General features: G+C 46.1%; 1 protein-coding gene across 5 annotated transcripts in view; it reads right to left on the bottom strand.

Annotated features, from left to right (window-relative positions):
• Positions 1–17,051: 17,051 nt before the first annotated feature.
• Positions 17,052–25,309, bottom strand: part of foxp4 (forkhead box P4) — a 483,722-nt gene continuing 475,464 nt past the window's right edge. For 4 of the 5 annotated variants that reach the window (XM_038819852.1, XM_038819849.1, XM_038819851.1 and 1 more), the window contains exons 16-17: positions 19,064–19,299; positions 17,052–17,245 (exon numbers count right to left, since the gene is read on the bottom strand). In XM_038819852.1, coding sequence (XP_038675780.1) covers positions 17,101–17,245; positions 19,064–19,299 — 381 coding nt within the window. In that variant the 3' untranslated portion in view covers positions 17,052–17,100. The remainder of the gene's footprint in view (positions 17,246–19,063; positions 19,300–25,309) is intronic. The other variant, XM_038819853.1, reaches the window with a different exon arrangement.

Genomic DNA, 25,309 nt, shown 5'->3' with positions numbered 1-25,309 from the left:
ACTCACTGACACACACACTCACTGGCACACACTCTCAGGTACACACACACTCACTGGCACACACTCTCAGGTACACACTCACTGACACACATACTCACTGGCACACACTCTCAGGTACACACTCACCGACACACAAACTCACTGATACACTCACACTCACCACACACATACACTCAGACACACACTCTCAGATACACTCTCTCAGACACACACCCTCACTGACACACACCCTCACGTTCACACTCACAGACACACACCTTCACTGACACACGCACCCTCACTGGCACACACACACTCAGATACACACACACTCTCAGACACTCTTTCAGATACAGTCACACATATACTGACAAAAACACATTCTCACACACACACATAAACTGACTGACACACTCAGTCAGTTTATGTGTGTGTTCAGATACACACACATACTGGCACAAACGTACTCTCACACAGAGACACACTTACTCTCACATACACTCACTCTCCCGTACACACACAAACACGCGCACACACATTCTTGGAAAAACTTACTAACATACACACACTCCCACGTACACCCTTGACACACACATACTCACGGTCTCATAAACACACTCACAGATGCACACACATTCTTCCACACACTCACTAATGTGCACAGCCTCTCACATACACTCACTGACACACACACATTCTCACATACACCTACTGACACACACTCTCTCTCACATATACTCACAAATACACTCACAAACACACATTCTCATATGTACTCTCATACACATATGCTAACACACACACTCACACATGCTCACACTCACATACAAACACTCACTGACACACACTCGCACAGAGTGACACACAATAACGGATTCACACGTACTTACACACACAAACTCATACTCACATACACACAATGACACTCACACACTCACAAATGCACACAGAGTAACAGCCACACACACGTTTCACACTAAACTCACTCATTCTCCCTCACATACACACACACTCTCACACATACATACTCATTCATATTCACACAGACGTACTCCGCACACCCAACCTCCAAACAAACACGCACACACAAAATCATGCACTTGCACTCACTCTCTCACACACAGACTCACACTGACACACACAACCACTCATAGTGACACACACACACACACTCATGCAGTCACATGCACATACACACTGACACACCTAAATGTATAGTCACACACACACACACATTGACTTGCATACATAGACGCTCACGCACGCACATATACAGACATTCATGTGCACACTCACACATGCATGCCTACTCATGCATGCACATGCACTCACCATCATTTATGCACACAGATGTACACTCATATGCGCAGACTCTCCCATTCATACACAATCACGCACACACTCATGCACACATACAATCATGCATACACACTCAAAACACAAGCACTCACTCATACAGAAACACACACACGTGTGCACAGACATGCACACGTGCCTACACAAACTCCCACACAATACTCCTTTCTGTATGATGTTTTAAAGAGTCTTGAACCCGCCATACAAAAATACCAGCACAGTTTTTAAACAGTGTGATAAGGTTTTTTTTATTGCATTTTATAATGCCATTGTCAATAATTAGTACTGAATACATGCAACTAAAACTACTGTACATTTGTTTAATGTCTGCTGTACAGACAGGGAATATCAGGTTACAAATATGCCAGAGATGTTACAGGATGAAAGGGTCGGGCAGTGACTGGCAGTGGGATGCTCACCATTCCCTCCAGCTCACAGACAGTAATGTCATCTTACAAATACCCAATGCGAGCAAGAGGAAGAGAAAGAGGGAAAGGATCTGGGAGAGAGAAAAAAGGAGGAATAAACCAACAATCTCTTCGAATTAAACGGATGGTTGCCGACAACTGTGAGCTGTAGTCTTTACTTCTGCCTTAGCCTCAACTGCAATCGGACAAGATTTAAAAAATAAATATACAAAGTAAAAACGATTTAACTTGGTCTGTTGTTCTTTTGGTCTGAAGCTTTTGTATCCACTTTGAGCTGTGATGCTTGTTCACTCTCTACAAATAAGTCAGATGCCAAGCGATACCGTTTTACCAAGGCTGCCGCCAAACTGCAAACTACAACAGTGAGAAAACCTGTACAATGCATTTAAAAAATAATCATTTACACCTCGAACCAGGTTTACATTGGGTCTCGCAGGAGGGGATTGGAGAGAGGGGGAGGCTGATAAAGCCTTAAAAATTTCCACACATGTAACCATTGTTTGAAATTTCTTTGCAATTTATTTGAAATGAGGGTTCTGACGAATGGTTGCTCCATGATCCTGATAGGTCCTGCTTTGTGTTGTCAGCGCTGAATTGACATTTACATCATTCCTTTTCTTTTGTTGATAACAAACCGAATCTTATTGACTGGCTAGTTCACTTCTGTTCATTGTCTAATTCAGTCAATATTTTAATCATCAGTCCTCCAATTATGCTTCGCGCACCCTTGTGAAAACATTAAACGCCCAATGATCTCACCTCCCTAGTTACATAATTCAATTCCCAGAATCCCAGACCTATAGGATTCAAGGTATTAAGATACAAGTAAATGGCTCCTGGTGGTGTGTCACACATCAAAGAAGTCATAAAATATCCCAAACCCAGCTGTGGAATGCAACTTTGGAATGCAAGAGAAAACAAAAATACATGGAGCAAAAAATTTTCCAAGTTATGAATCTTTTGTCCATTGTGACAAGGTGTTTATATTGAGGTTCACTGTAAGTTTGTGGGCCTGTGGTCTCTTGTAGTGACTGGAGCACCCAGTACTTGCCCCTAGATCACGAGAACAGGGCATTACCACCTCGGAGTGGAGCACTTGTTGGGAGCTCATTGAGTGGCCTTGCCTCCATTTTGTGTACTGACCTGGGTGCCATGCGTCAACTTGGGGGTCAGCTGCGAGAGGAACTTTTACAAATCCAACAAAACTGGGTTTTATTCCTGGGGTTTTTGATGATTGGATGAACGTTGTGGCAAAGAAACCTAATGAGAGCTTCCATTTATTTTTCGTCCTTTGCTACGTTTTGGATTCAGGTCCTTTGGGTAACACACAACAATCAACAATGTCGTAGAGGGCAATTCTTGGGAGAGACAGCATCCTTTCACAAGAGTGGGAAATAATAGGTGCATTTGATGCCAAATTTTTTTGCTGCTTCCCATTCTGATGACAATGCAGTCTTACTTTACAGCCATGGAGTCATGGAGCAACTGATCTGGGTCCATTTTCCGAGCTAGTTTCTCCCACTTCTGTGCAGGCCGGGACTGCGACTTAGCGCAGACCAGGGATGGTGCCTGGCTCCTTCTGCGCCTTGTAAGCCAAATATTACAGGCATTGTGGCACCAGCGTTCAACTTGCAATTGTGTTGAGACAGTGCAAGAGAATTCTGAAGTCAAATCGGAATTGGGAATTTGGGAAAGGATTCTGTATCTCTGGAGGAATCTCTCTCAAACACTGGAGAGTTTATTGCAAAAAACGGCAGGAAGAATCAACCTGATCCCTTTGAGCTGTGACATCGCTCCCTTGACCAGGGAAAATGGAAGAAAAGTTCGTCTGGATTGGGCATACAAAATGGGCGGCAATGAATTGGCAGCAAACGTTCTACAAATTTATACCCCAATATGTTTCTGATTTTATTTCACAGTAACCAGAACAATCCTCCCTCCTTCCTGGTATTGTACACTGACAATCCCCCACCATCAAGACTCTCCAGGTTCAATTAAACTGTCCACATTTTCAATGTCACACATCCTCTTTTCCATCTCCTTCCCTCCATGGCTTTCAGCTTGAGGCAGTGAAAAGGACGAACAAACCCTCAACAACTCTTAAAGCACACACAGCAGGTAAGGGGAGGGGAGTGAAATCGCCTTCTGCAATGTTAGCAAAGGGAGTCCTCAATTCACTGAATCCGAGATCTTGCATTCACTGGAACAACAATGACCTATTTTAAAGGGGTTTTATTTCAAACACTGAATGTAGCAAAAAAAGATTTTCATTTCATGAATCCCTGGTGCCCTTTCACACTAATGTGGCAAAGTGTAATTACATACCTTTCAATTTAAAAACATTTGTGCAAGGTTTTCCTTTGGAAATGCATATTTTCAGCTGCTTTAGATGAGGGATAAAAAGAGATTCTAACATCGAAATGGCGAGTATTTGAAGCGACTATCTGAACACAGAAGGAATATCCCTCCTGTCATTTAATTTTTGGTCCTATATATCATTTTTTAAAAAATGCTTTTCTTTTGAGGTAAAACACATGATGAATACAGGAATAATTCAAAAAAGATAATTAAAAAAACTCGCATTTGAGAGAATTAACCTAACACACTGAATAGGGAAGTATCAAAATTATTCTAACTAAGATAAATATACAAACATTACCTAAACCACTTATTTTTAAACCTACGTGTTTCCCCCCCCCCCCACCCCCCCCCCCCCCCCCCCCCCCCCCCCCAGAAGTTAATAACATCAACTTAGATGCCATATGGAGTAACAAAGCAGTCAAAAAAAAATAAGTTTAACTATCCAGCTATATAATCTGCCGCAAGCTAGGCCAGAAAGGAAGCACACACAGAGAGCAGAAGAAGCAGATCTAAAATCAAAAGCAGAGCTTAAAGCCGTACAATACGTAAACAAGTGGAGGAACAACTCGGGTTCTTCAGAGCAAGCAACTTACAGAATATACATCGATACGTAAAATATCGCAATAAACAACTCGCTGCCCTTCTTTAATGTCTTTTTTGACTAGGTAACTAATATTCATATTATGCATTTTTAAAACTTTTTTTTTGCTTTTCTTTTTACAGAAGTGTCTTAAAGCATTTGTTCCTTATTTATTCATTGAAAGTTCAGTCCTTGAGGTCTCCAGATCCTTCCTTCGAAACGCGGAAGAAAAAGAAAATTAAGAGCTCTATTATTTTTCAAAACCAGAAACCAATTGCCAACGTGTCACTGCTGGGTTTGTGCAGCAACAGCTTCAAGCATTTATTAAATTGGGTTGCTTTCCCATCCCCACCCTGCCTCAATTCCATAGGATTTGCCAATTCCTGGGAAAATATCTATCATCCTACTTGGTTGCGGTTGGAGGTGCAGACACTCATCCTTGCCTAGACCATGTGCACCTCAAACAGAATATCTTTATGAAATAGAGCTTCAACAACAAAGCCAATATTCCCCATTTTCAATGAGGTGAGTTGATGTCGGGTTGGGAAAGAACAGGGGGGTTTGCTGCCTCTTTTGGAATCACCATTTAACTGTGGCGTCAGCTTGTCAAAAAAACTAATAATTACATGTTTTACAGAGTCAAAATATGTGAGATAATGGAATATAAAGTACGGTGCAGCACAGGTTAGATTCAAACTAAAGCTCTCCCAACGCTGTACCCATCAAACACTCCCAGGGCAGGTACAACACAGGGTCAAATACAGAGTAAAGCTTCCTCTCCACTGTCCCCATCAAACATTCCCTCAGCAGGTACAGCATGGGGTTAGATACAGAGTAAAGTTCCCTCTGTCCTGTCCCTATCAAACACTCCCACAGCAGGTACAGCATGGGTTAGATACAGAGTAAAGATCCCTCTACACTGTCCCCATCAAACACTCCCAGGGCAGGTGCAGCACAGGGTTAGATACAGAGTAAATCTCCCTCTGCACTGTCCCCATCAAACACTCCCAGGACAGGTACAGCACGGGGTTAGAAACAGAATAAATCTCCCTCGCCACTGTCCCCATCAAACACTCCCAGGGCAGGTACAGCACAGAGTTAGATACAGAGTAAAGCTCCCTCTGCACTGCCCCTACGAAACACTCTCAGGACAGGTACAGTAGAGGGTTAGACACAGGGTAGAGCTCCCTCTACACTGTCCCCATCAAACACTCCCAGGGCAGGCACAACACAGGGTTAGATACAGAGTAAAGCTCCCTCTACACTGTCCGCATCAAACACTCCCAGGGCAGGCACAACACAGGGTTAGATACAGAGTTAATCTGTCTGTACAGAGCACCAACAATACATTAAGACCTTCAGAGAAATGCCGATCAAATTTTGATGCCACTATTTCCCACAAGTACAGCCTCTCTCGTGGCTCTGTTTGAATGAGATTGTTGGTTGAGTGCTAGTGCTGATTTCTGTTCAAATACAGGCAATATTGCATTGTGCCACTTTTTCCCCAACCACGGCAGACTGTGTTACCATGACAGCTATGGGGCCAGGTTAATAAAAGCTTGAAGTTAAAGAAAAGGACAAAGAGATATTGTTGGAATAGTCCATTCAAACCCAGCAGTGAAGAGGATTCTCCTTTCAGCTCGGAACCAGCTCCAGCAGAGAGCTAGTTATCGCTGCTCAGACAATGGTATGTGCACTATATAGTATGTCATTAAACTCACATCTTTGCCCTGTGTGGATTCTGTTCACAAAACTCAAAAGAACAAGAATCACAAAGTCGTGGCTCCTACGATGGTAGGAACTCAAGATTCATTTAAATAAGAACGGAATAAAATCAGAGACACTTAAACACAATTTTGAACAACTTTTCCCGAGTTACATTGGTGCGACCGATACCGGCAAGTGCATCCTGTCCTTTAGTAAAATTCTCACCATCATAAAGGTTTATTTTTGCTGAGGTACGTGTTCGTAATAATATGTTCATTTCATGGACCTTTGGGTGTATAAACCATCCCAAGGGACATACTATTACCATAAGTGCAGGAGGAAGAAATGGGGCACGAGATACATTCACTGTCCGCTGAAGTCTACGAGAGGTCAAATGGTCTGACAACAGTTTTTGAAACATTGAACAAGCTTCTGATTTGGGATTATGTATATTTATGCAGCAGGGTTGCTCTGTTCCTCATTGATGTACCTGAAGCTTTCACTAAATCCCCAACAGTCCGACATCCCCAGAGTAGTACAATACATGCCAGGTCAAGGGTGAAAACAAACTCAAATCAGTACCAACAACTGTCCCATCTCAATATTCCTTCAAAGTCCAGGAGGAACATTAAAGAGGGAAGTGATGTGGGCCAATCTGTTCCATAATGAACCAAGATAAAAATAAAGTGAAGCAATCGGGTCACAGCAGGGGATAAATGACCAAATGTGGCCTGCTAAAACTCTCATCCGGGGCCTTGATCAATTAGCTTCAATTCCTGTGCTAAATGATTTGATTTTCACTTTTTCTTTTGGAAGTTCACATCCTAAAGCATTAATGTTCTTGACCCTGTAAGATCGGGGAAAAAAAATCTCCAGCAACATGTGAACCACCAGGATGCTACAGAGAATTCCTGATGCTTGAAGATTCTTGTATTTGGTGTTCTCAAAACATTCGGCTGACGCTCAATAAACTCTGTTGCCTTCTTTGGATTTTTGGTTGTATGTCCGAAGTAATTCTGAGGTTGTGGTTATTATTAACAACAACAACAAAAAAAAAATTCATATTAAATCCTATTCCTAATTGCGACTAGACCAATTTCTGGCCACAGATTACAAGGAGGTAGTAGCAGTGTTTCTGACATGAAATATTCTGGAAAGGTTAGCATAGCCCTCATTGCATTCTCACTTTGGGCCTATCTGATAATAAAGATAAGAGCAAGGACAGTTCTGGGAGAATCAATAGAGGCATAGGAAATCTACAAGGTTTAGCCAGAGTGAATGGTTAAAAACAATTTCTACTGGCTGGTGGGTTGGAACAATGACTGAATATTACCATAGGATTAATGAACAAAGAACTTAAATAAATATCTTTACACAGGGAGTTACAAGTTCAGGGAATGATTCGCCACACGAGATGACTTGAGACAGAGATTGGAACATCATCTAAAACGGAAATTGGACGAGTATCTAAAAAGGAGAATGCTGAGGAAAACTGGAATCCGCAATTGCCGACTTTTGGGTTGGGTGGAGAGTCCACTTTTTGAGGCACAGAGTCTGGAAATGATAAACCAGACCAGCACGCTCAAGAATTACACAACTGGAGATGTTTTATTCTAGAAGAGGGAAAAGCCTCATAAAAACCAGAACAAAGAACTCCAATCTGAATTGATCCCGAAACCTTTGCCGTTCTTTAGTTAGATTAGATGTTCCATTGGTAATGCAGACAAACCGTAAGCTTTGGGATAGAGGGCTGAGGGCACATGGGCAGGAACAGCAAAAATACTTGGGGCGAGAAAGCCAAGGTGAAATGGGTCTTTTGGCAGAATAAGTGCTATTTTAATTGTGCTACAACACGTTCATTTTTATTGAGTGTGGAACACAGGGGAATAAGGATTTTGCTGGTACCGACTGTGGCCATTTCTTTGACAATTCCTTGATAGACTAGTAAACAATCGCCTGATGCACAACTCATTAGAAAACAACATCACTTCGTGAAAAGAGAAAGAACACATTTAGTTGACCATTCAAAAGCATGAGATTGGACCTTGGTTCCACCAGTTAAATATAGGGCTATACAGCACGGATTTGTTCTCCAATTCAAGCAACTTTGGTCTTAAAATCAGCATTAAGGAAACTGAAATACCAGCCTGCTCCAAGAAAGCCCTTTCTTGAGCCCAGGGTTTCAGTCCATGACCAGGATACGTCAAGAGTGGGGAAGTTCACTTATCTCGGCAGCACACTCTCTCTCTTGAGTTGTTGATGAGGAGATACACGCAAGAATTGTCAAAGCAAGTGTAGCTTTCGGCGGATTTTGAACATCAGTCTGGAAATGGGGAAGGGTACAACTGCCTCCCAAACTGAAACTCTATGCAGCGACAGTTTTGCACACACTCCTCTGCATGACTTGTACCGGCGTCATGCAAAGAAGATCAACCACTCTCACTTGAGTCGCCTTCGGAAGCTTCTGGAGGTCAGATGGCAGGCTGGACAAAATATCAGACACTGGGGTGCTCAGCCAAACTGGCATCCACACCATATCGAGGCAGTCATGTGGGGCTGGTCACATCGCCAGACTGGCTGACAATCACTCAGCAAGGCAAATCTTCTATGGAGTGCTCGAGTCTGGGGTGCACTCTCATGGCAGTCAAAGGAAGCAATAGACAGGAATTCTGAAGTTCTCACTTTGGACTTGGAAACCTGAGAGAAGCTTGCACAGAATTGCTACATCTGGCACAGCCAAATAAAGAATGGCGCTGCCTCCCTCGTAAGTAAGGGCGTTTCAGAAGCATAGAAACACTACAGTGCAGAAGAAGGAGACCATTCAGCCCTTTATGTCTGCAGCAACCCTCTGAACGAGCACCCTCCCTAGGCCCACTGCCCTGCTCTAGCCCCGTAACCACACTTAACCTGCACATCTTTGGAGAATGTGCAAATTCAACACAGGCAGTCGCCCAAGGCCGAAATCGAACCCGTGTCCCAGGCGCTGTGAGGCAGCAGTGCTAACCACTGTACCACCGTGCCGAGCAGAGTGGAAACACAAAAAGAGGAAATCCAGAGTCAACAATTCATCCAAAACTTAATCGTCCAGAGTATATATCCACTTTGCAAGAGAACCTTCTGAGTGCAGATCGGTCTTAGTACTCACCTAATTGCCCACTGGAATCCTACCAAACACTGCAGCTAATGAACATTGTCACCTTCACAAACAAGAAAGGTATGGCTGGGTGCATGGTTTCTTGGGCTAAATGTTAAAAACAATTAAACCAAAGCCTTGGACTCAGGTTCTAATGTGAAATATTGAAGGTTATTAAGTTTTTGTGGAAAGGTCACTGGTGAGATTGAGAAATGGACGCTTGTAAATTGCTGGTCAATTTCATGTGTAATGAGCCCAATTGAACAGGAAAAGATTGAAGAAAAGTTTGATTCACTATCGCCATTCTGAACTTTCAACAAAGAGGTCAATTCCCCCTTGCCTGGCTTTCATTCACCTAAAAATGAATTATTAGATTGTGCGAGATTAAATTTATTGTGGCTAACTAATTCTGCTTGGATTTATTTACATGTACTTCAGGTGAGGTGGGGGGTGACTGCCCTTTACATTAATGCACCAGTTGACATCAAGGAGCCCCAGCAAAACTGGAGTCAATGGGAATCAGGAGAAATTCTTTGCTGGTTCAAGTCATAGCTGGCATAAAGGAAGATTGCTTGTGGTTGTTGAAGGTCAATCATCTCAGTCGTGCGACGTCACTGTAAGAGTTCCTCAGGGTAGTGTCCGAGGTGCAACCATCTTCAGCTGCTTCGTCAGTGACCTTTTCCATATCATAAGGTCAGGAGCGGGGATGTCCGCTGATGAATGCAAAATGTGCAGCACCATTTGTGACTCCTCAGGTACTGAAGCAGTCCTTGTCTATAAGCAGTAAGACCTGGACAACATTCAGGCTTGGGCTGATATGTGGCAAGTAATATTCGCGTCAGACAAGTTCCTGGCAATGACCATCTCCAACAAGAGAGAATCCAATCATTGCCTCTTGACATTTAATAGCATTACCATCCCCGAAACCCCTACTACTGTATCAACATCCTGGGGGTTACCAGAAACCAGGAACAAACTGGACTAGCCATATGAATACTGTGGCTACAAGAGCAGGTCAGAGGCTGGGAATTCTGTGGAGAGTAACTCACCTCCTGACTCCTCAAAGTCTGTCAATCATCAAGAAGGCTAAATTCAGGAGTGTGATAAAATGCTCTCCGCTTACCAGGTTGTGCCAGCTCCAACAACACTCAAGAAGCCCAACACCATCCAGGATGAAGCAGCCAGCTTAACTGGACCCCCCTCTACCACATTAAACATTCACTCCCTCCACCACCAACGTACAGTGGCAGCCACGTACACCATCTACTTGAAGGGCAAGGACTGCAGGCACATGGGAACACCACCACCTGCAAGTCCCCCTCCAAGCCACCTACCATCCTGACTTGGAAATATATCACCGTTCCTTCAGTGTCGCTGGGTCAAAATCCAGGAGCTCCCGCCCTAACAGCACCGTGGGTGTACCTACACAACATGGACACTGCAGCGATTTAAACTGGCAGCTCACAGCCACCTTATCGAGGCCCGTTAGTGACAGGCACCCACATCCCGTGATAGAATTTAAAAAATTGATGTACCTAAACATTGGAGAGAAAATTATCCTGTTCCTTCTTTCCCTTACCCCGCGCCCCCTGATCCAAATTGCCGAATGACGCCAATTCCGGTGATTAATGCCTGCTGAAATTATTATTTTTCACCTCATCTTTCCCTTTTCAGGGTTTCGCTCCCTTCCAAACAATGCACGTCAACACAAAATGTAACCAAGTCAGAGGCAAAATAAATAATTAAATGTTAAAAAACTTTGGATCAGAATTATAACTCAGCCAAGAACAGAAAACAGAAGCTTAACTTTGGAATAAATAATGAATGATTCTAATTCTGAGTGTATTGTTTCTTTGGAACATGTCTCAAAACTTGGTTAGCTCCTAACTGAGGTACAAGAAATAAATCCGTGTTTGATTCAATTAAAGTCATTGCCCCTCGGTGTGGATCAGCCACGTGTTTTCTGATTGGCGCCACATGAGGGCTTTCAGCTGCTACCTCGAGCTGACAAATTTTACACACGCATTGTCCCAGCTCTGTATCCATTCACTTTGAGACTGGCAATTGTAAACGGAAGCACGGGTGTTAGCCAGAGTTAGAGAGATTGCCATTCACCTCAGATACCTGGTCACAAGTTGAACAGGGGTGCGGGCTGCAATTTCCCTAAGCCTCGTGTTTAACGATCAGCCCCCCGCACCTTATTCATGAGAGGACTCAGGCTAGTAGACAGATACTTCTACCAGTTAAAAGGAAAATAATTATCTTTGGTCAATTGCGAAGTAAAATGTTAAAAGTGGAAAAGATTCAAATTGAGCAGTTTACTGTGTTTCTTCACTCAGAAACGAGAGCAGATGTGGGGGATCAAAGTGTTGGAGAGATCCTGGGGGTAAGTTTAACCTGCTGGGAGCAGGTGGGAGCAACGGGCACTAATCAACCCTTCCCCCCCCCCCCCACGCAGCTGGGAGCAACGGGCACTAATCTCCCCCCCCCCCCCCCGCACACAGCTGGGAGCAACGGGCACTAATCTCCCCCCCCCCCCCCCCCCTCCATGCAGCTGGGAGCAACGGGCACTAATCACCCCCCCCCCCCCCACGCAGCTGGGAGCAAAGGGCACTAATCACCCACCCCACGCAGCTGGGAGCAACGGGCACTAATCACCCCCCCTCCCCCCACCCCACCCACATTTTCCTCCCTGTCCAATTTTACTTCACGGTGACTTCAATAGAATATATCGCCAGGCCAGATATAATGCAGGATGCCAATCAGATTCCGCTAAGGGCAGGTTAAAATTCCTTCCTTTATGTACCTGCCGTTTATGTGAGTCTATTGAGGATACAAGGACTGACATCCATCCACCAGCAAAACTTGAAAACTGAAATTAAGCTGCAGGACAGCCCCAAGGGGCCGAGTGGCCTCAATCCTGCTCCTATTTTCCAACACTCGGATCAATTCAGTAAACCAGAGTGCAGCCAAGCTCCAATGGGTTGTTGGTTGGATGTAAATCCACAGCACCCGGAAATTCTTTCATTACCCTGTTCTCCCTCTAATAGTCTGATTCATCTTCCAAAGCAATGAGCTACTGGGCAGGACCACTCCCAAGAATTCATCCTGAAATCCTACACTGATGTAAAACCACTCAAACCTGACCTCGGGATTCTGACTCCCATCAATTTTCTAGTATTCTGAATCGTCACTGACCATTCAGGGCCAGGCCACTACCAAACGGATTAACCTGCTCCTGAATTTCATCAAAGCTTCGCAAACACTTTCAAGGTGGATGTTAAAACTGATGTCCCACTTGTTCTCGTAGGTTTCCAACCTGCTAAATTAGGCTAAAAACTCTCAACCTCTCTGGAATATCAAAGGACAAAAAAGAGAGTCTGCAAATTCTCAAAAAGGCAATAACAAACAAGGCATCATGTGACTGGGATACTTGCAGGATCCCGAAATTCTGCGACATTGTTTCAAAAAAATGTTAATTATCACATGAAAAAAAAATCAAGATATTTCAACGTGTGCCAGGTTAGTTATAATCTTTTATGGTTTTCAGGATTATGAAGGCTTGTGATGTGTAATATATCAGGTTTGATAATTAATTAGTGGTCATTACATTATTCATGATTCCACTTTCAATGATATAAATGACCTTTTTTACTCAGTAATGGTGTTGTCGTGGAAACTCTAATGCCTCATAATATTTCAATTTTTCCCTCCTTGTTTCAAAATGTCATCGAGACAATTAATCTTTAACTGCCTTCACCTGAGGAAAAAGAATCACGTGATTTATAGCTTGTGCGTTCAGAGTTTTATTGGATCCTGTATTACTGGGGAACTCCAATTGGTGATCCAGGGGCCCCATGTAGACTTCAATCCTGCCAATCTGGCCTCCATAATTCAGCCTCAGTTATGTTCCTGTTTCTTATTCCTGTTTAGATTTTCTGGAGCCTGGAAATTTGGAAAAGGTTGTTCTTAGCACTGTACAGCCAGAGTATGTTCGTAACAACAATGTAAGATTCCTGTGAATTAATAGGAGCAGGCATGAACAGCCGGAAGATCTCGCCCAATATCTCACCAATTGCTCCATACGGAGCCTCTGGCCAGCCCACATACAATGATGGAAGTTTATGCTTGAAGAAGAGTGGTGCTCTCAAACCTACAGGTTGACTGTGAATCTCTGATGACCCATCAACAAGCCTCCTGCTCGCTGCAGAGACCTGGTCTTGTTAGTGGTTGATTTGGAAAGATGGGGAGAGCAAAACACAAGTTGAGACTAATATTGAGGCAGGTTGCTGTTCATGTGCCATTGACTGAATACAAGAATGATCAGCGACCTCGCTGATCTTGACCATAGCGAATATCTGGAGATGACAGTGGCGATCGATTGTGTAACCATCTCAAAACTGCATTGAAGTCGAGGTTAAGACTTCACTACCGTTTACCAGGACTAACCTTTTTTTAAATAAATTTAGAGCACCCAATTATTTTTTCCAATTAAGGGGCAATTTAGAGTGGCCAATCTACCTATCCTGCACATCTTTGGGTTGTGGGGGTGAAACCCACGCAGACGCGGGGAGAATGTGTAAACTCCACACGGACAGTGACCCAGGGCCGGGATTCGAACCCAGGTCCTCAGCGCCGTAGGCAGCAATGCTAACCACTGTGCTGCCCTACCAGGACTAACCTTACTGAATTTGAAATATCAGAAACTGGCAAAAATTCATTCTCTGTAAAATGGTATACTGGCAAGCAGTGAGTGGTTCCTCTCTCAGTTTCTCTCTCTCTTCCTCTGATATTTTGTTGTCTCCTTTTCCTAATCTTTCAGTTCCTTCCTTAAAGGAAACTAAGACACAGAGAACAATTGTGTTGAATTTTCTGACCACTAGCTGTGAATTCCCAGGAAACCTAGACAGTTGTATAATCTTTCATTGAGAGCTCGAACCTTAAGTAGATTTTTGCTTGCGTTGCCTCTCACAGAAATGCTACAAGATTCCTCCCTATGGAATGTCAGCCATCTGCTGAAGTGCACACACTCAGGGACTCTGCTTTCAAATTTGCTGCTTGGCCAGGGAAATAAAACTCTTGGACCCAGGTTGCAATTGGTTCGATTTCTGTTCAGATGATCTTGTTCCCCTAAATCATTTTCTCAACAGCGAGAGTGGTGCCTAGCGCCAATTCTGACAATGCCTCACAGGCCGGAAAACATGTGGAGCTGCGATTCCCAGACCAGGAAAAGGTGGGCTGCGTTAGGAGGACCACCCACAGAGTGGGTGATGAGGACCCACAGGGTGTGATTTATGGCCAAAGAGTGTGGTTAATTGCCATGTTTCATAGTTTGCAGTCAATACCATGGGTCACATTCTGTCTGGCAAGGTGTACCCTGGTTTGGATATAACAAGGAGGTCATTCAGATTACAATCAGTTACATTCATTTTATACTAAGACTCTACCGCCATATTTGGATTGTAGGCATTCCATCCAGTTTTAAACTGGACAGTTTAGTTTGGGGGTTAGATGCATCATGATAGCAGCAATTGAAAGCTGAAATTTAGATTTTGTGCGTGGGTAGATTATTTTGAAGAGGCAAATGGATTGCATCTTCACAATTAAGTGGACTGGTTTTGTATATCTTGATCATAATGGAGGAAACTCCATAGCAGGTACCTATCCTTATCGAGGCTCCCTATCCCCTATCCTTACCATTATTCCGCCTCATTGTGTTCCAAGTCTAGAAACAGTGACAACCTCTAACCCTGTGGTGATTTTGGCAACACAAAACATTTTCTTCATTCCTATTCCCAATCACAACATGGACCGCCTGAAAAATAGACCTCACCGAGATGACATTACTATGCCTTGTTCGCACTGTCAGGTCACAGAGAAATACTGTAAATAAATCAAATTTCTTTTTGGTAACAGAAATTGCACTGCGTATTGTGTTAATTAAAAAAGAACATTATTTCAAAGCAATGAAAAGAATAAGTGAACACTGTGTCTTCGTGATTGATGTGATTTGGTTTTGTCAGGGTCCTATTGCAGAGAAACTCTCTCTATTTCTTTCTCGTTCTCATGCTGGGTTTGTTGAGGCTGCTTTGAAAACCTGTCACAAAAAAACAAAGAGCCGGCCTCGAGTTCCCTTCCATCACCTCCGCCCGCACCCCACCACCCCCATCCCCACCCCTTCCAACCTCTCTCTCCCATCCTCTCATAGAATCATAGGAATTTACAGCACAGAAAGAGGCCATTTGACCTTTTGTTTCCTCTCCTTCAGCTCTCCTCTGCCCACCCCATAGCCTTCTGCGCTCCCCTTGCCTTCCTCCCCTCCCCCGCTCCTCCCTCTCCCCTTCTGCCCCAGAAGTGCTGTCTGCTTGCTGCCACATTGTTCAAATGTCCATTCAGCATCGGTGAGCCTCCGCGAAGTGTCAACACCAAGAGTTACTGAAAAGTGATCAGCATTTGCAATCCTCGATTCCTACTCCTCCCTCCCCCCCCCACCTCTTCCCCCCCCTTCAAAAGCCAATGAGGGAAAATATTTTCTGACACAAAGCAGAATTTCAGTCAGCGTGGATGGAAGGTTTACCAAAGCAGCCCAAACAGAGCCAACGAGAAATACGCCTTTTGTTCGAAGCTTCACATTTCTTTTAAAGTATATTTATATACTGTGCTTAAACCTTTGATGGGTTAGCTTCATGGAAAATGTCTGTGCTTAGCTTTAAAATATGACGCCTGTAAGAAGTCAACACCTGACTACTTGGCTGTCTAACCATTTTCTCCACAGTTGTACCTTTGATTAGGTCTCCGTCAACATTATCTAGTCTTCAGTCGTTTACAATACAAAGCTTAAGTGAGAAAGATTTAAAAGGCTGGCCCTTTCCTCATCCCTCCCCATCCCACTCCCCTCCCCCTTCCATTCCCCAGATATAAACACAAAAACTAAAACAGCAATGGGAGTTTAAAGACAAGTTAACACTGTCCTGGATAGATCTCTCATTTGGATCTCCTCAGATGCCAAGACCAGCGAGGGGCATCTGATACCCCAGGAGCAGTTCCGCAGTTGCCCTCTGCTTAAATACAATGTGCCTGTTGAGCTATCTACAGCATTGGATAGAAAAATTTCAACTTGAGGTACCTTTTTAAAGCAGGTCGAAAAAGTCTGTTTGGGGCCCTAACAGTGAATAAGTGACTTATTCACATTGCAGGTCCGTGCGACTACCCGGCAGTCAGAAGACTAATAACCATCGCTGTGTTAATGACAAAACATTTGGGAAGAAAAGTAATAAATTGGTCAACAGCTTTGCTTTGATAAGTTGGAGCCATTCAATCGACACCCAACAAGTTGGTTTGTGTTCCAAGGCTTCATTATTAATGGACAATCAAAGCTGCCATTGGAGTCTTCAAGTATCTGTCGATGTTTGAAGAAAACTTGCTCCTTGCTTTGATCACTTAGTCCAGTGAGTCAGGCCCAGGAGACGCTGTTATGATGGATATGCAAGTATGAGGTCTGACCCTGTTTTCTTTTTTTGTCTTTTTTTCATAACTTGAAGTGCTCGAGTTCCATGTTATTCCAATTCTTCTGCTGTTAGCTCCTCCTCCATCTCTCTAGCTTCCTGCATTTCCGAATTCACATTGGCTGTGGCGATAATTGAGATGGATGGATCGTCCTCCTCCAATTCTGCAGGTTCCTCCTTGATGTGCACTTGGTGTCTACATAGAAATTGATAAACACATTGGCATTTAATAACAGACTGGAGAAAACTTCCAGCTTTCTATGCTCTTTAACATGCTTTCCATTGACTTATAACTAGATTATGAAAGGGATCAGCTCTTGCAATGGGTGATTGCATCAGCAAATCATGAAAGAGAGATTCTTGACCTCAGTCGAGTCAGCAATGTGGACCAGGGAGCCTCAGGCTAACACACAGAGAAAATACCAAGAATCCCATTCCGCCTTGTCTCTGTCGGGAAAGGTTATATGCAGGTCGCTCCCAACACTCTGCCAACACTCAAGTGATTGGGTGAGATGCTGGACTCTAGAAGATGGTTGGCATCTCCATCAATGAGAACATTCCTCAGCATTGAGTGGTACCTTCAGGAGAGCAGTGGAAAAAATTAGGTTGAAAAAATAAAAGACTCCAGGACGTGGAGCCATATCTATTCAGAGCTAATGATGTGCTGCATTTCCACCTCTGCAAAACTGGAACCTATTGCTCTGAATGCTCGGTGTTTGTTATTAGTTATTTTCACCTTCTCCCATGCAAAGACCCAGTCATCTTTCACAAGTTCAACCAGATGATATGATGACTATAGCAGTGCCCCACTCACAACAGTGACAACACAGAGCATGGAGACACAATTTGCTCTTGTGGCCCATGCACACTCTCATCTACTAATTTCCTGAGTGGAGGTTCTGCCTGCATGTTCACCTCACATTGGGAATCCAGTTAACCTCCACCAAGTTGGTTTATTGTTATACTCAATCCTAATTATCCTCAAACATCCCCAGTTCAGGTACAGTATGCACAGAAAAACGCCCATTACTTTGGCCAACCGCAGAAGAATTCCCATTCGGAAGTGGACTGTGTTGGTCCAAACGCTTTACCTCCTAGCAGATGGAAGAGCCTCTCAGTGGTTTAGGTTGGATATGCACCCATGTCCCCAAGTCAAAGGTTTGTTTCCACCCATCACTTACCCTGTGCTCGCTGACCTACCTTTGCATCTACCTTTGCCTCTGGCCCTCATCCTTTTTCAAACCCCTCAGTGGTCTTGTCCCTCTCTAACCCTGTAATCCCCCCCCCCCCCCCCCCCCCAGCCTTCCAGGCCTCCTAAGAGATCCGCACTCCTCTAAGTTCTGGACGGGATTATCCGGCCTCCTAGCCGCATGTTTCTCAGCAGCGGGAGGTGGAGTGCCGTTCCCTGGTGGCGGGATCCTCCGTTCCCGCCACTTGTCATTGGGAATTTCCATTGAAGCCGCCCCATGCCATTGGGAAGCCCAGGGTGTTTCTTCCCTTAAACATTGTGCCTCTCTAACTCTCTCCTTTTAAGAGGATGCTTAAATCCCACCATTTTAACTAAGGTTTTGGTCATCTTTACTGACATATTCCTATTTAACTAAAATATGTCTAATTTAACCTCCTGTGAACCATAGAATCCCTACAGTGCAGGAGGACGACATTCGGCCCATCGAATCTGCACCGACCCTCTGAAAAAGCACCCGACCTAGGCCCACTCCCTCACCCCATCCCAGTAGCCCCACCTAACTGCCACATTTGTGCCCACTAAGGAGCAATTTACCGTGACCAGTCAACCTAACCTGCACATCTTTAGACTGTGGGAGGAAATCGGAGCACCCGGAGGAATCCCACGCAGACACGGGGAGAACGTACAGACTCCGCACAGACAGTCACTCAAGGCCAGAATCAAACCCTGGTGCTAAATATGTATCCCATGCCGCCCTAAAGCACCTCGGGATGTTTCGCCGCATTAAAAGGCACTATGTAAATGCAAGTTGTTGTTGTGTCTAACCTATTAGACCTGTCCTCTGGTCTTTGACCATAGGCCAGTCCCCAGTCCCGGGGCCCCGGAGTTGGGTCGTACCCGTGCTGTTGAGGGGAGAGCCCTGGGCTGCTGCTGCCATTGCTGTTCACTTGCTCCACAGTGCTACTGACATCATCGTGACCCACGTGCATCAAGCCACTGGCAGACGGGTTTAGTAAGGTCGGGTTGTTGAGCAGCTGCATGTTGCTTTCAGCCAAAGCTGCCTGGAGAAGAGGGGAAGAAGGTTTAACACCAGTTAATATATGTAAAGGTCACTGAGGTTTCTTTACCCAGCGAGTAGACACAATGCGCGACTTGCTGTCACAGGGAGTGGTGGGAATGTGGAACTCGCTATCACTGGGACTGCAAATCAGGAAGCCATTCCCAATCCTTTATGCGCGATGAGGATTGCAAGTGATTCCTGAGAGAATCCGGCTGACAGGCCGCCATTTTGAGTGGGCAGCACGATTGCGAGGTCCAGAGGCTGGCCAACCACCCCCCCCGCGCCCCCTCCCCACTCTTCCCACAAATCAGCCCGTCTCCCGTGGCACCCACATCGCACATCAGCCCCCACACCCGGATTTTCTGGGTCTCTCCGCTTCCGCCAAGTACGGGGGTGATCCGCCCTGCCACGGCCCCCCCCCCATAGAGACCCACAAAATAGGGAGAGCCCCACAGATAGGGAGATGCCCAGAGTCCCCTAAATAGGGGGACCCACAGAGACTTCCTAAATAGGGGGCCCCCCCAGATACTCCCAAAATAGTGAGACCCCCCTCGAGACCCTCTAGATAGGGAGACCGTGCCACAGAGACCCCTAAATAGGGAGACCCCCTGCAGAGACCGCCTAAAAAGGGAGACCGCGGCCCCCCCCACACAGACCCCAAGTAATGAGACCCCTGTCAGGCTGTGATTGACATCTTCCATACACACAGCTGTGAGCCTTGCTTCATTCATCCTTTTCATGGTTCAGTGACTCTAAAGTGTTCTGATCACAATGTTGACAAACATCAACCACTTCAAAGAGAGTTAAGTGCATTCCAATCACCCCCCTTCAAGCTTGAGTGATTCTGAAGTGCTCAGCTGAAGATTGACAGCACTTAAAAGCCCAGGAAGGGGAATGAATAAATGGCTTGCAGCTCAAGGGTCTGAGGGTATAAACACAGGTCACTGTCTTTTCTTTCCAGGAATTGACAGAGGTGTTTCCTCTGTCTGAGCCAGCGGGTGTATGCCCAATTGAGTGTGACAACAGTGATTATTTTTACCGCTTTCTAGCTTCCAGTCTCTTTTCTGGAGGCCTCCTGACAGGTTTCTATATGGGTGTTTCTGTGGCTGGTCCACCTATTTAATGGGGGGGGGGGGGGGGGGGTTCTGGTGGGGGTGATGTGGGTAGGTCTGGCATTGTTGGTGTGGGGGAGGGGTTTGGTTATCGGATGGACTTTGGTGGAAACTCCCTTAGCCCACCCTGAGGTCCACCATGTCAGGGCCACATTGGGCAATACCAGGAGTAATGTCCGCACATGTGATTCCCGGCTCGGAGGTCCGGTGAGTCGCCAGGGCCCGGAGAATATGGTGCACGGCCCACTAAGTGGATGCAAATGGGTCATTTAAGACATCATCCGTTTGCATCCACTCGCTCGTGCGCGGGCACGAACCCCTGTCGCACTATCGGGGAGGCCGGAGCATCGCAACCAGATTGGCGCCCCAACACCCTCAGCTTGTCTTCTGGGAAGGCAGTACCCTGGCACTGCTAGTGCCATCCTGTCACTGCCACCTGGGTGCCAGCTGACAGGGGCACTGCCAAGCTGGCATTTTTCCATGATGGAAATTTTGTCTGAGGGTGCCGGGGGGGGAGTTGGAGGGGTGGTGGGAGAGTGGAGGATGGGGTGGGGGAGTGGAGGGAGGAGTGGAGGGGGAGTGGGGAGTGGGGGGGTAATGGGGAGTGGGGGGGTAATGGGGAGTGGGGGGGGTAATGGGGAGTGGGGGGAGAGCGGGGGGAGAGTGAGGGGGATGAGCGGGGGGAGAGCGGGGGGAGCACGGGTGGAGAGCGCGGGGGGGTAATGGGGAGTGGGGGGGGTAATGGGGAGTGGGGGGAGAGCAGGGGGAGAGTGAGGGGGATGAGCGGGGGGAGAGCGGGGGGAGCACGGGTGGAGAGCGCGGGGGGGAGTGGGGGGAAGAGTGGGGGGAAGAGTGGGGGAGTAGTGGGGCTGGGGGGTAGTGGGGGAGAGCGGGGGGAGTGGGGTAGGGGGGAGTGGGGTAGGGGGGAGTGGGGTAGGGGGGAGTGGGGTAGGGGGGAGTGGGGTAGGGGGGAGTGTGGGGAGTAGGGGGGAATGTGGGGAGTAGGGGGGAGTGTGGGGAGTAGTGGGTAGAGTGGGGGGGAGGGGTAGAGTGGGGGGGAGAGTGGGGGGAGTGGGGGTGGGGTAAGTGGCGGGGGAGTGGGGGTGGGGGTGAGGGGCGGGGGAGTGGGGGAGGAGTGGGGGTGGGGGGAGGGTGGGGTGGGGGGAGTGGGGGTGGGGGGAGTGGGTGAGTGGGTGGGGGAGGTTCCCCTTATAGGTGAGTTGGGGCTTGGGGTAGGGAGGGTTCGGAGGTCACGTCGAGAGGTCACGTCGAGAGGTCACGTCGAGAGGTCTAGAGATCGGGGCGCCATTTAAAAATGGCTTCCTGATCTCCTCCTGCACTGAGGACTTCCGGATAGGAGAGAGAGTACGTGGTGAGGTTCTATCGGCACTCAAGGATATAATTGCTGGAGGAGATTGCAGACATGGGACCAAATGCCCATAAGATCATAAGTAATAGAAATAGGAGTAGGAAATTCAGCCCTTCAAGCCTGCTCCACCATTTAATAAGATCATGGCTGATCTAACACTCACTTTCCTGCCGTATCTCTGTAACCCTTAATTCTGCTACTAATTAAAAACCTATCGATCTCAGTCTTGGAAATGTTCAAGGACTCAGCCTCCACAGCTTCCTGGGGTAAAGAATTCCAAAGATTCGCCACTCTATGGGAGAATAAATTCTTCCTCAAATGCGTCTTAAATGAGCGCCCCCTTATTCTGCGGCTACGGCCTCTGGTCCTACACACTCCCATGAGTGGAAACATCCTCCCAACATTTACCCTGTCTCACCCCCCGAAGCATTTCATATGTTTCACTAATATCACCTCTCATTCTTCTCAACCCCAAGAAGTACAGGCCCAATTTGTTTCATCTTTCCTGACATGGCAGTCCCTGCATACCTGGGGTTATCCTAGTAAACCTTCTCTCTACTGCCTTCATTGATAATGGGCGCAATCTACCTGAATGGAAACAGAGTCCCATATTTCAGATCTCTGAAAATCACCACGCTATCGAACAGCCATTCGGGTAGATTGGGGGCCTCAGTGGGGAACCCCCATGGCTGAGGCTGCAATTAGTCCCGTTTCCTAATGTCTCCTTATGTTTCTCAGTGTTCTGCTACCATACCTAATCATGTTGAATTGTCCTTTATTACTGGCAAGATCCCAAACTTAAGCTCCTTTCAGGAAATAAAAGATTTCTGTAACAACCTGCATGGGATATACTTCGAGGGGATGATTATTATCCCCGTGATCCTTGAAGAGTATGAGCTTCCCCCTGCTAGGGGCAAGGTAGTTTATCCGCACTTGTATAAAAGGTCGGCCAGTCTGGAACCGACCGATAGGAGAGAGAGTACGTGGTGAGGTTCTATCGGCACTCAAGTATATAATTGTTGTAAAATAACTGTTGTTTACTTTTTGCTTAATTTGGACTCTCGTGCCTTATTAAAATTTCTGATTGACTTTGAGTAAAGGACACACCCTTTGTCCTATATTCGAGTAGTTATGGTATGTGGACACTCTAGCACCTTCCAGTGGCAATATGTGGTATTGCATGAGCACAAGAATACACACTGGGACATAAACCCCTCTACTAATTAATTAGAGTGAAATAATGAGGCAAACAACTTTAAACTCACGAGCCCACTTTTGAACCAGGTTATCATATGGTTGGGTCTTGTTAGTTGTTTGTAGCCAATTAAACTTACTCTAGCCAGCTTGCAATAATCCAAGCATTTCTCCCTTCAATTATTAAACAGGAGGCTGACATTAAAAGCTCTGATCAATCAGTTCTTGGGTTGAATTATTGGATAATTATTTTAACACATGCCAAAACCTGGTCGACAGCACTGATCAATCTCACCCTCGGGGTGTATAATTCACTCAAAGGGGGAACAAATTCTCAAGGTGGGAAACTTAATTTTGAAGTAAATCCCCCAAACTGCATTGATGAAACTTGATTAGGTTTCTTTAATAAAAGGCGATTTTTTAAATGCCAGGTTGATGCATGTGGGGTAGGAGCAACTTCATCAAAAGTCATGGAGCTGGACGATGCCAGGAAACAAACTTTAGCAAACATTTATCATAAAGTGTGTTTAGCTCCAAATGTGGAGGGAATTTTCCTTGATTTCCCATTTACAGGAACAAAGTCAAGGACATACAGGTAGGATACCCGAGAGACTGAAAGAGCTTTTCAGGGCGGGCTGGAAGAATCCAGCCCGATCTCTTTGCCTTTGAGTTTCTCTTGATTGTCTTTTTCTGTCTACTCTGTCCACCACTAACCCTCCATCGCCTGTCCTTTCAATCTGTTTCCCTGTCTTTGTGTTGCCTCTGTCTCTCCACAGCAGCACGGTAACACAGTGGTTAGCACTGTGGCTTCACAGCGCCAGGGTCCCAGGTTCGATTCCCCGCTGGGTCACTGTCTGTGCAGAGTCTGCACGTTCTCCCCCGAGTCTGCGTGGGTTTCCTCCGGGTGCTCTGGTTTCCTCCCACAATCCAAAGACGTGCAGGCTAGGTGGATTGGCCGCGCTAAATTGCCCTTAGTGACCAAAAGGGTTGGGTTGCGGGGATAGGGTGGAAGTGAGGTCGGTGCAGACCCGATGGGCCGAGTGGCCTCTTTCTGCACTGTATGTTCCATGCTGTATGTACTTGTCTGCCTCTCCGTCTTTCCCTCCGTCTCTCAATGTGTCTCTCACTCTCTCTCGTCGGGCCATTCTCTACCTCTCTCTTTCCCACCCTTAATGTACTGCTCCCCAGCCAGCTGAAAAAGTTAAATGAGCACCAAATTATACTAAAGCTGCAAATCCCGATCACTGCACAAACATAGCCTTAACACAGGCATCATCTAATCCCATAAAATAAATGGACACCTGTTACTAATCCGAGTCCTGATGTGAGGGAGCATTGCACTGAATTTGAACGCAGTGACAGGAGATGATTTGCTGTCTCAGTGATTATTCACAGTTTTCCACGCAGACACAACGCAGATTTGCTGCTGGTCTATCTGTCGGTACCTGGGGCCGGAGTGGGATGCACATTGTTTCTCCACTTCCTCACTTCCATTCTCTCCGGAGATAATCTGTGATTCAGTTCCTCGTCATCATCCTGTTGTGTGTTTGAGTTCCACTGAATATCAAGAGGTTACCTGATCAGGGAATCACACCACACAGCAGCAGGCTATTTAGTTGCCCGAGTCTGTGCCATCTCTCGAAAAGCGGAACATTCTTTCCTCACAATCCTAGATACGATTCCTCAATCACTCATGCTAGGTAACTGCTGCTGATATTATGAATTACTTTATCATTTTCATCCCCCAGTCCCAGCTCAGATGCAATTAGGCTATTGTGCAGCTAACAACTGGCACTGTCTCCCGCAGGAAGCTATTTCTTTTGGTTCTCCCTTGTTCATAGAGTCATAGAATCCCTACAGTGCAGAAATTCGGCCTATCAACTCCGCACTGACCCTCCCAAAGAACACCCTACCTAGGCCCACTCCCCCGCCCTATCCCCATAACCTTAACTAGCCCTGTATTGCTCTGGTCATAATTTGGCTCACTGTTGCCTCCAAGCCAAGTTAAATGCTTATCTCAGGAAACACCAGGAATGTGCCACGTCCGACAGGGGGTCCAGTGTGTGGTGTTGGGGGAGGGGGGATGGGGGGGTTCGTGGAAGGGTGCTCGGCAAAAAATTAAAGGCAATCACAGACCAGTCCGCACCCTCTCCACCTACCTCCTCACCTGGTGCCCCTGATTTTGCAGCCCCTTCCCTCCACCACAGTGTCGCTGACACATTGAGAATTTTGCCTCTATCCCCAATAGCGAGCGACTGCAATACAGCAGGGAACAGCAAAGATCTCAGTGCTGGTCCCTCAGGCAGCCTGGAATCCTTTCCCACCCACCGTGCCCC

The sequence above is a fragment of the Scyliorhinus canicula genome, chromosome 15 (assembly GCF_902713615.1).
Source record: "Scyliorhinus canicula chromosome 15, sScyCan1.1, whole genome shotgun sequence".
NCBI lineage: Eukaryota > Metazoa > Chordata > Chondrichthyes > Carcharhiniformes > Scyliorhinidae > Scyliorhinus > Scyliorhinus canicula.
This window is presented reverse-complemented; position numbering and strand designations above follow the sequence as displayed.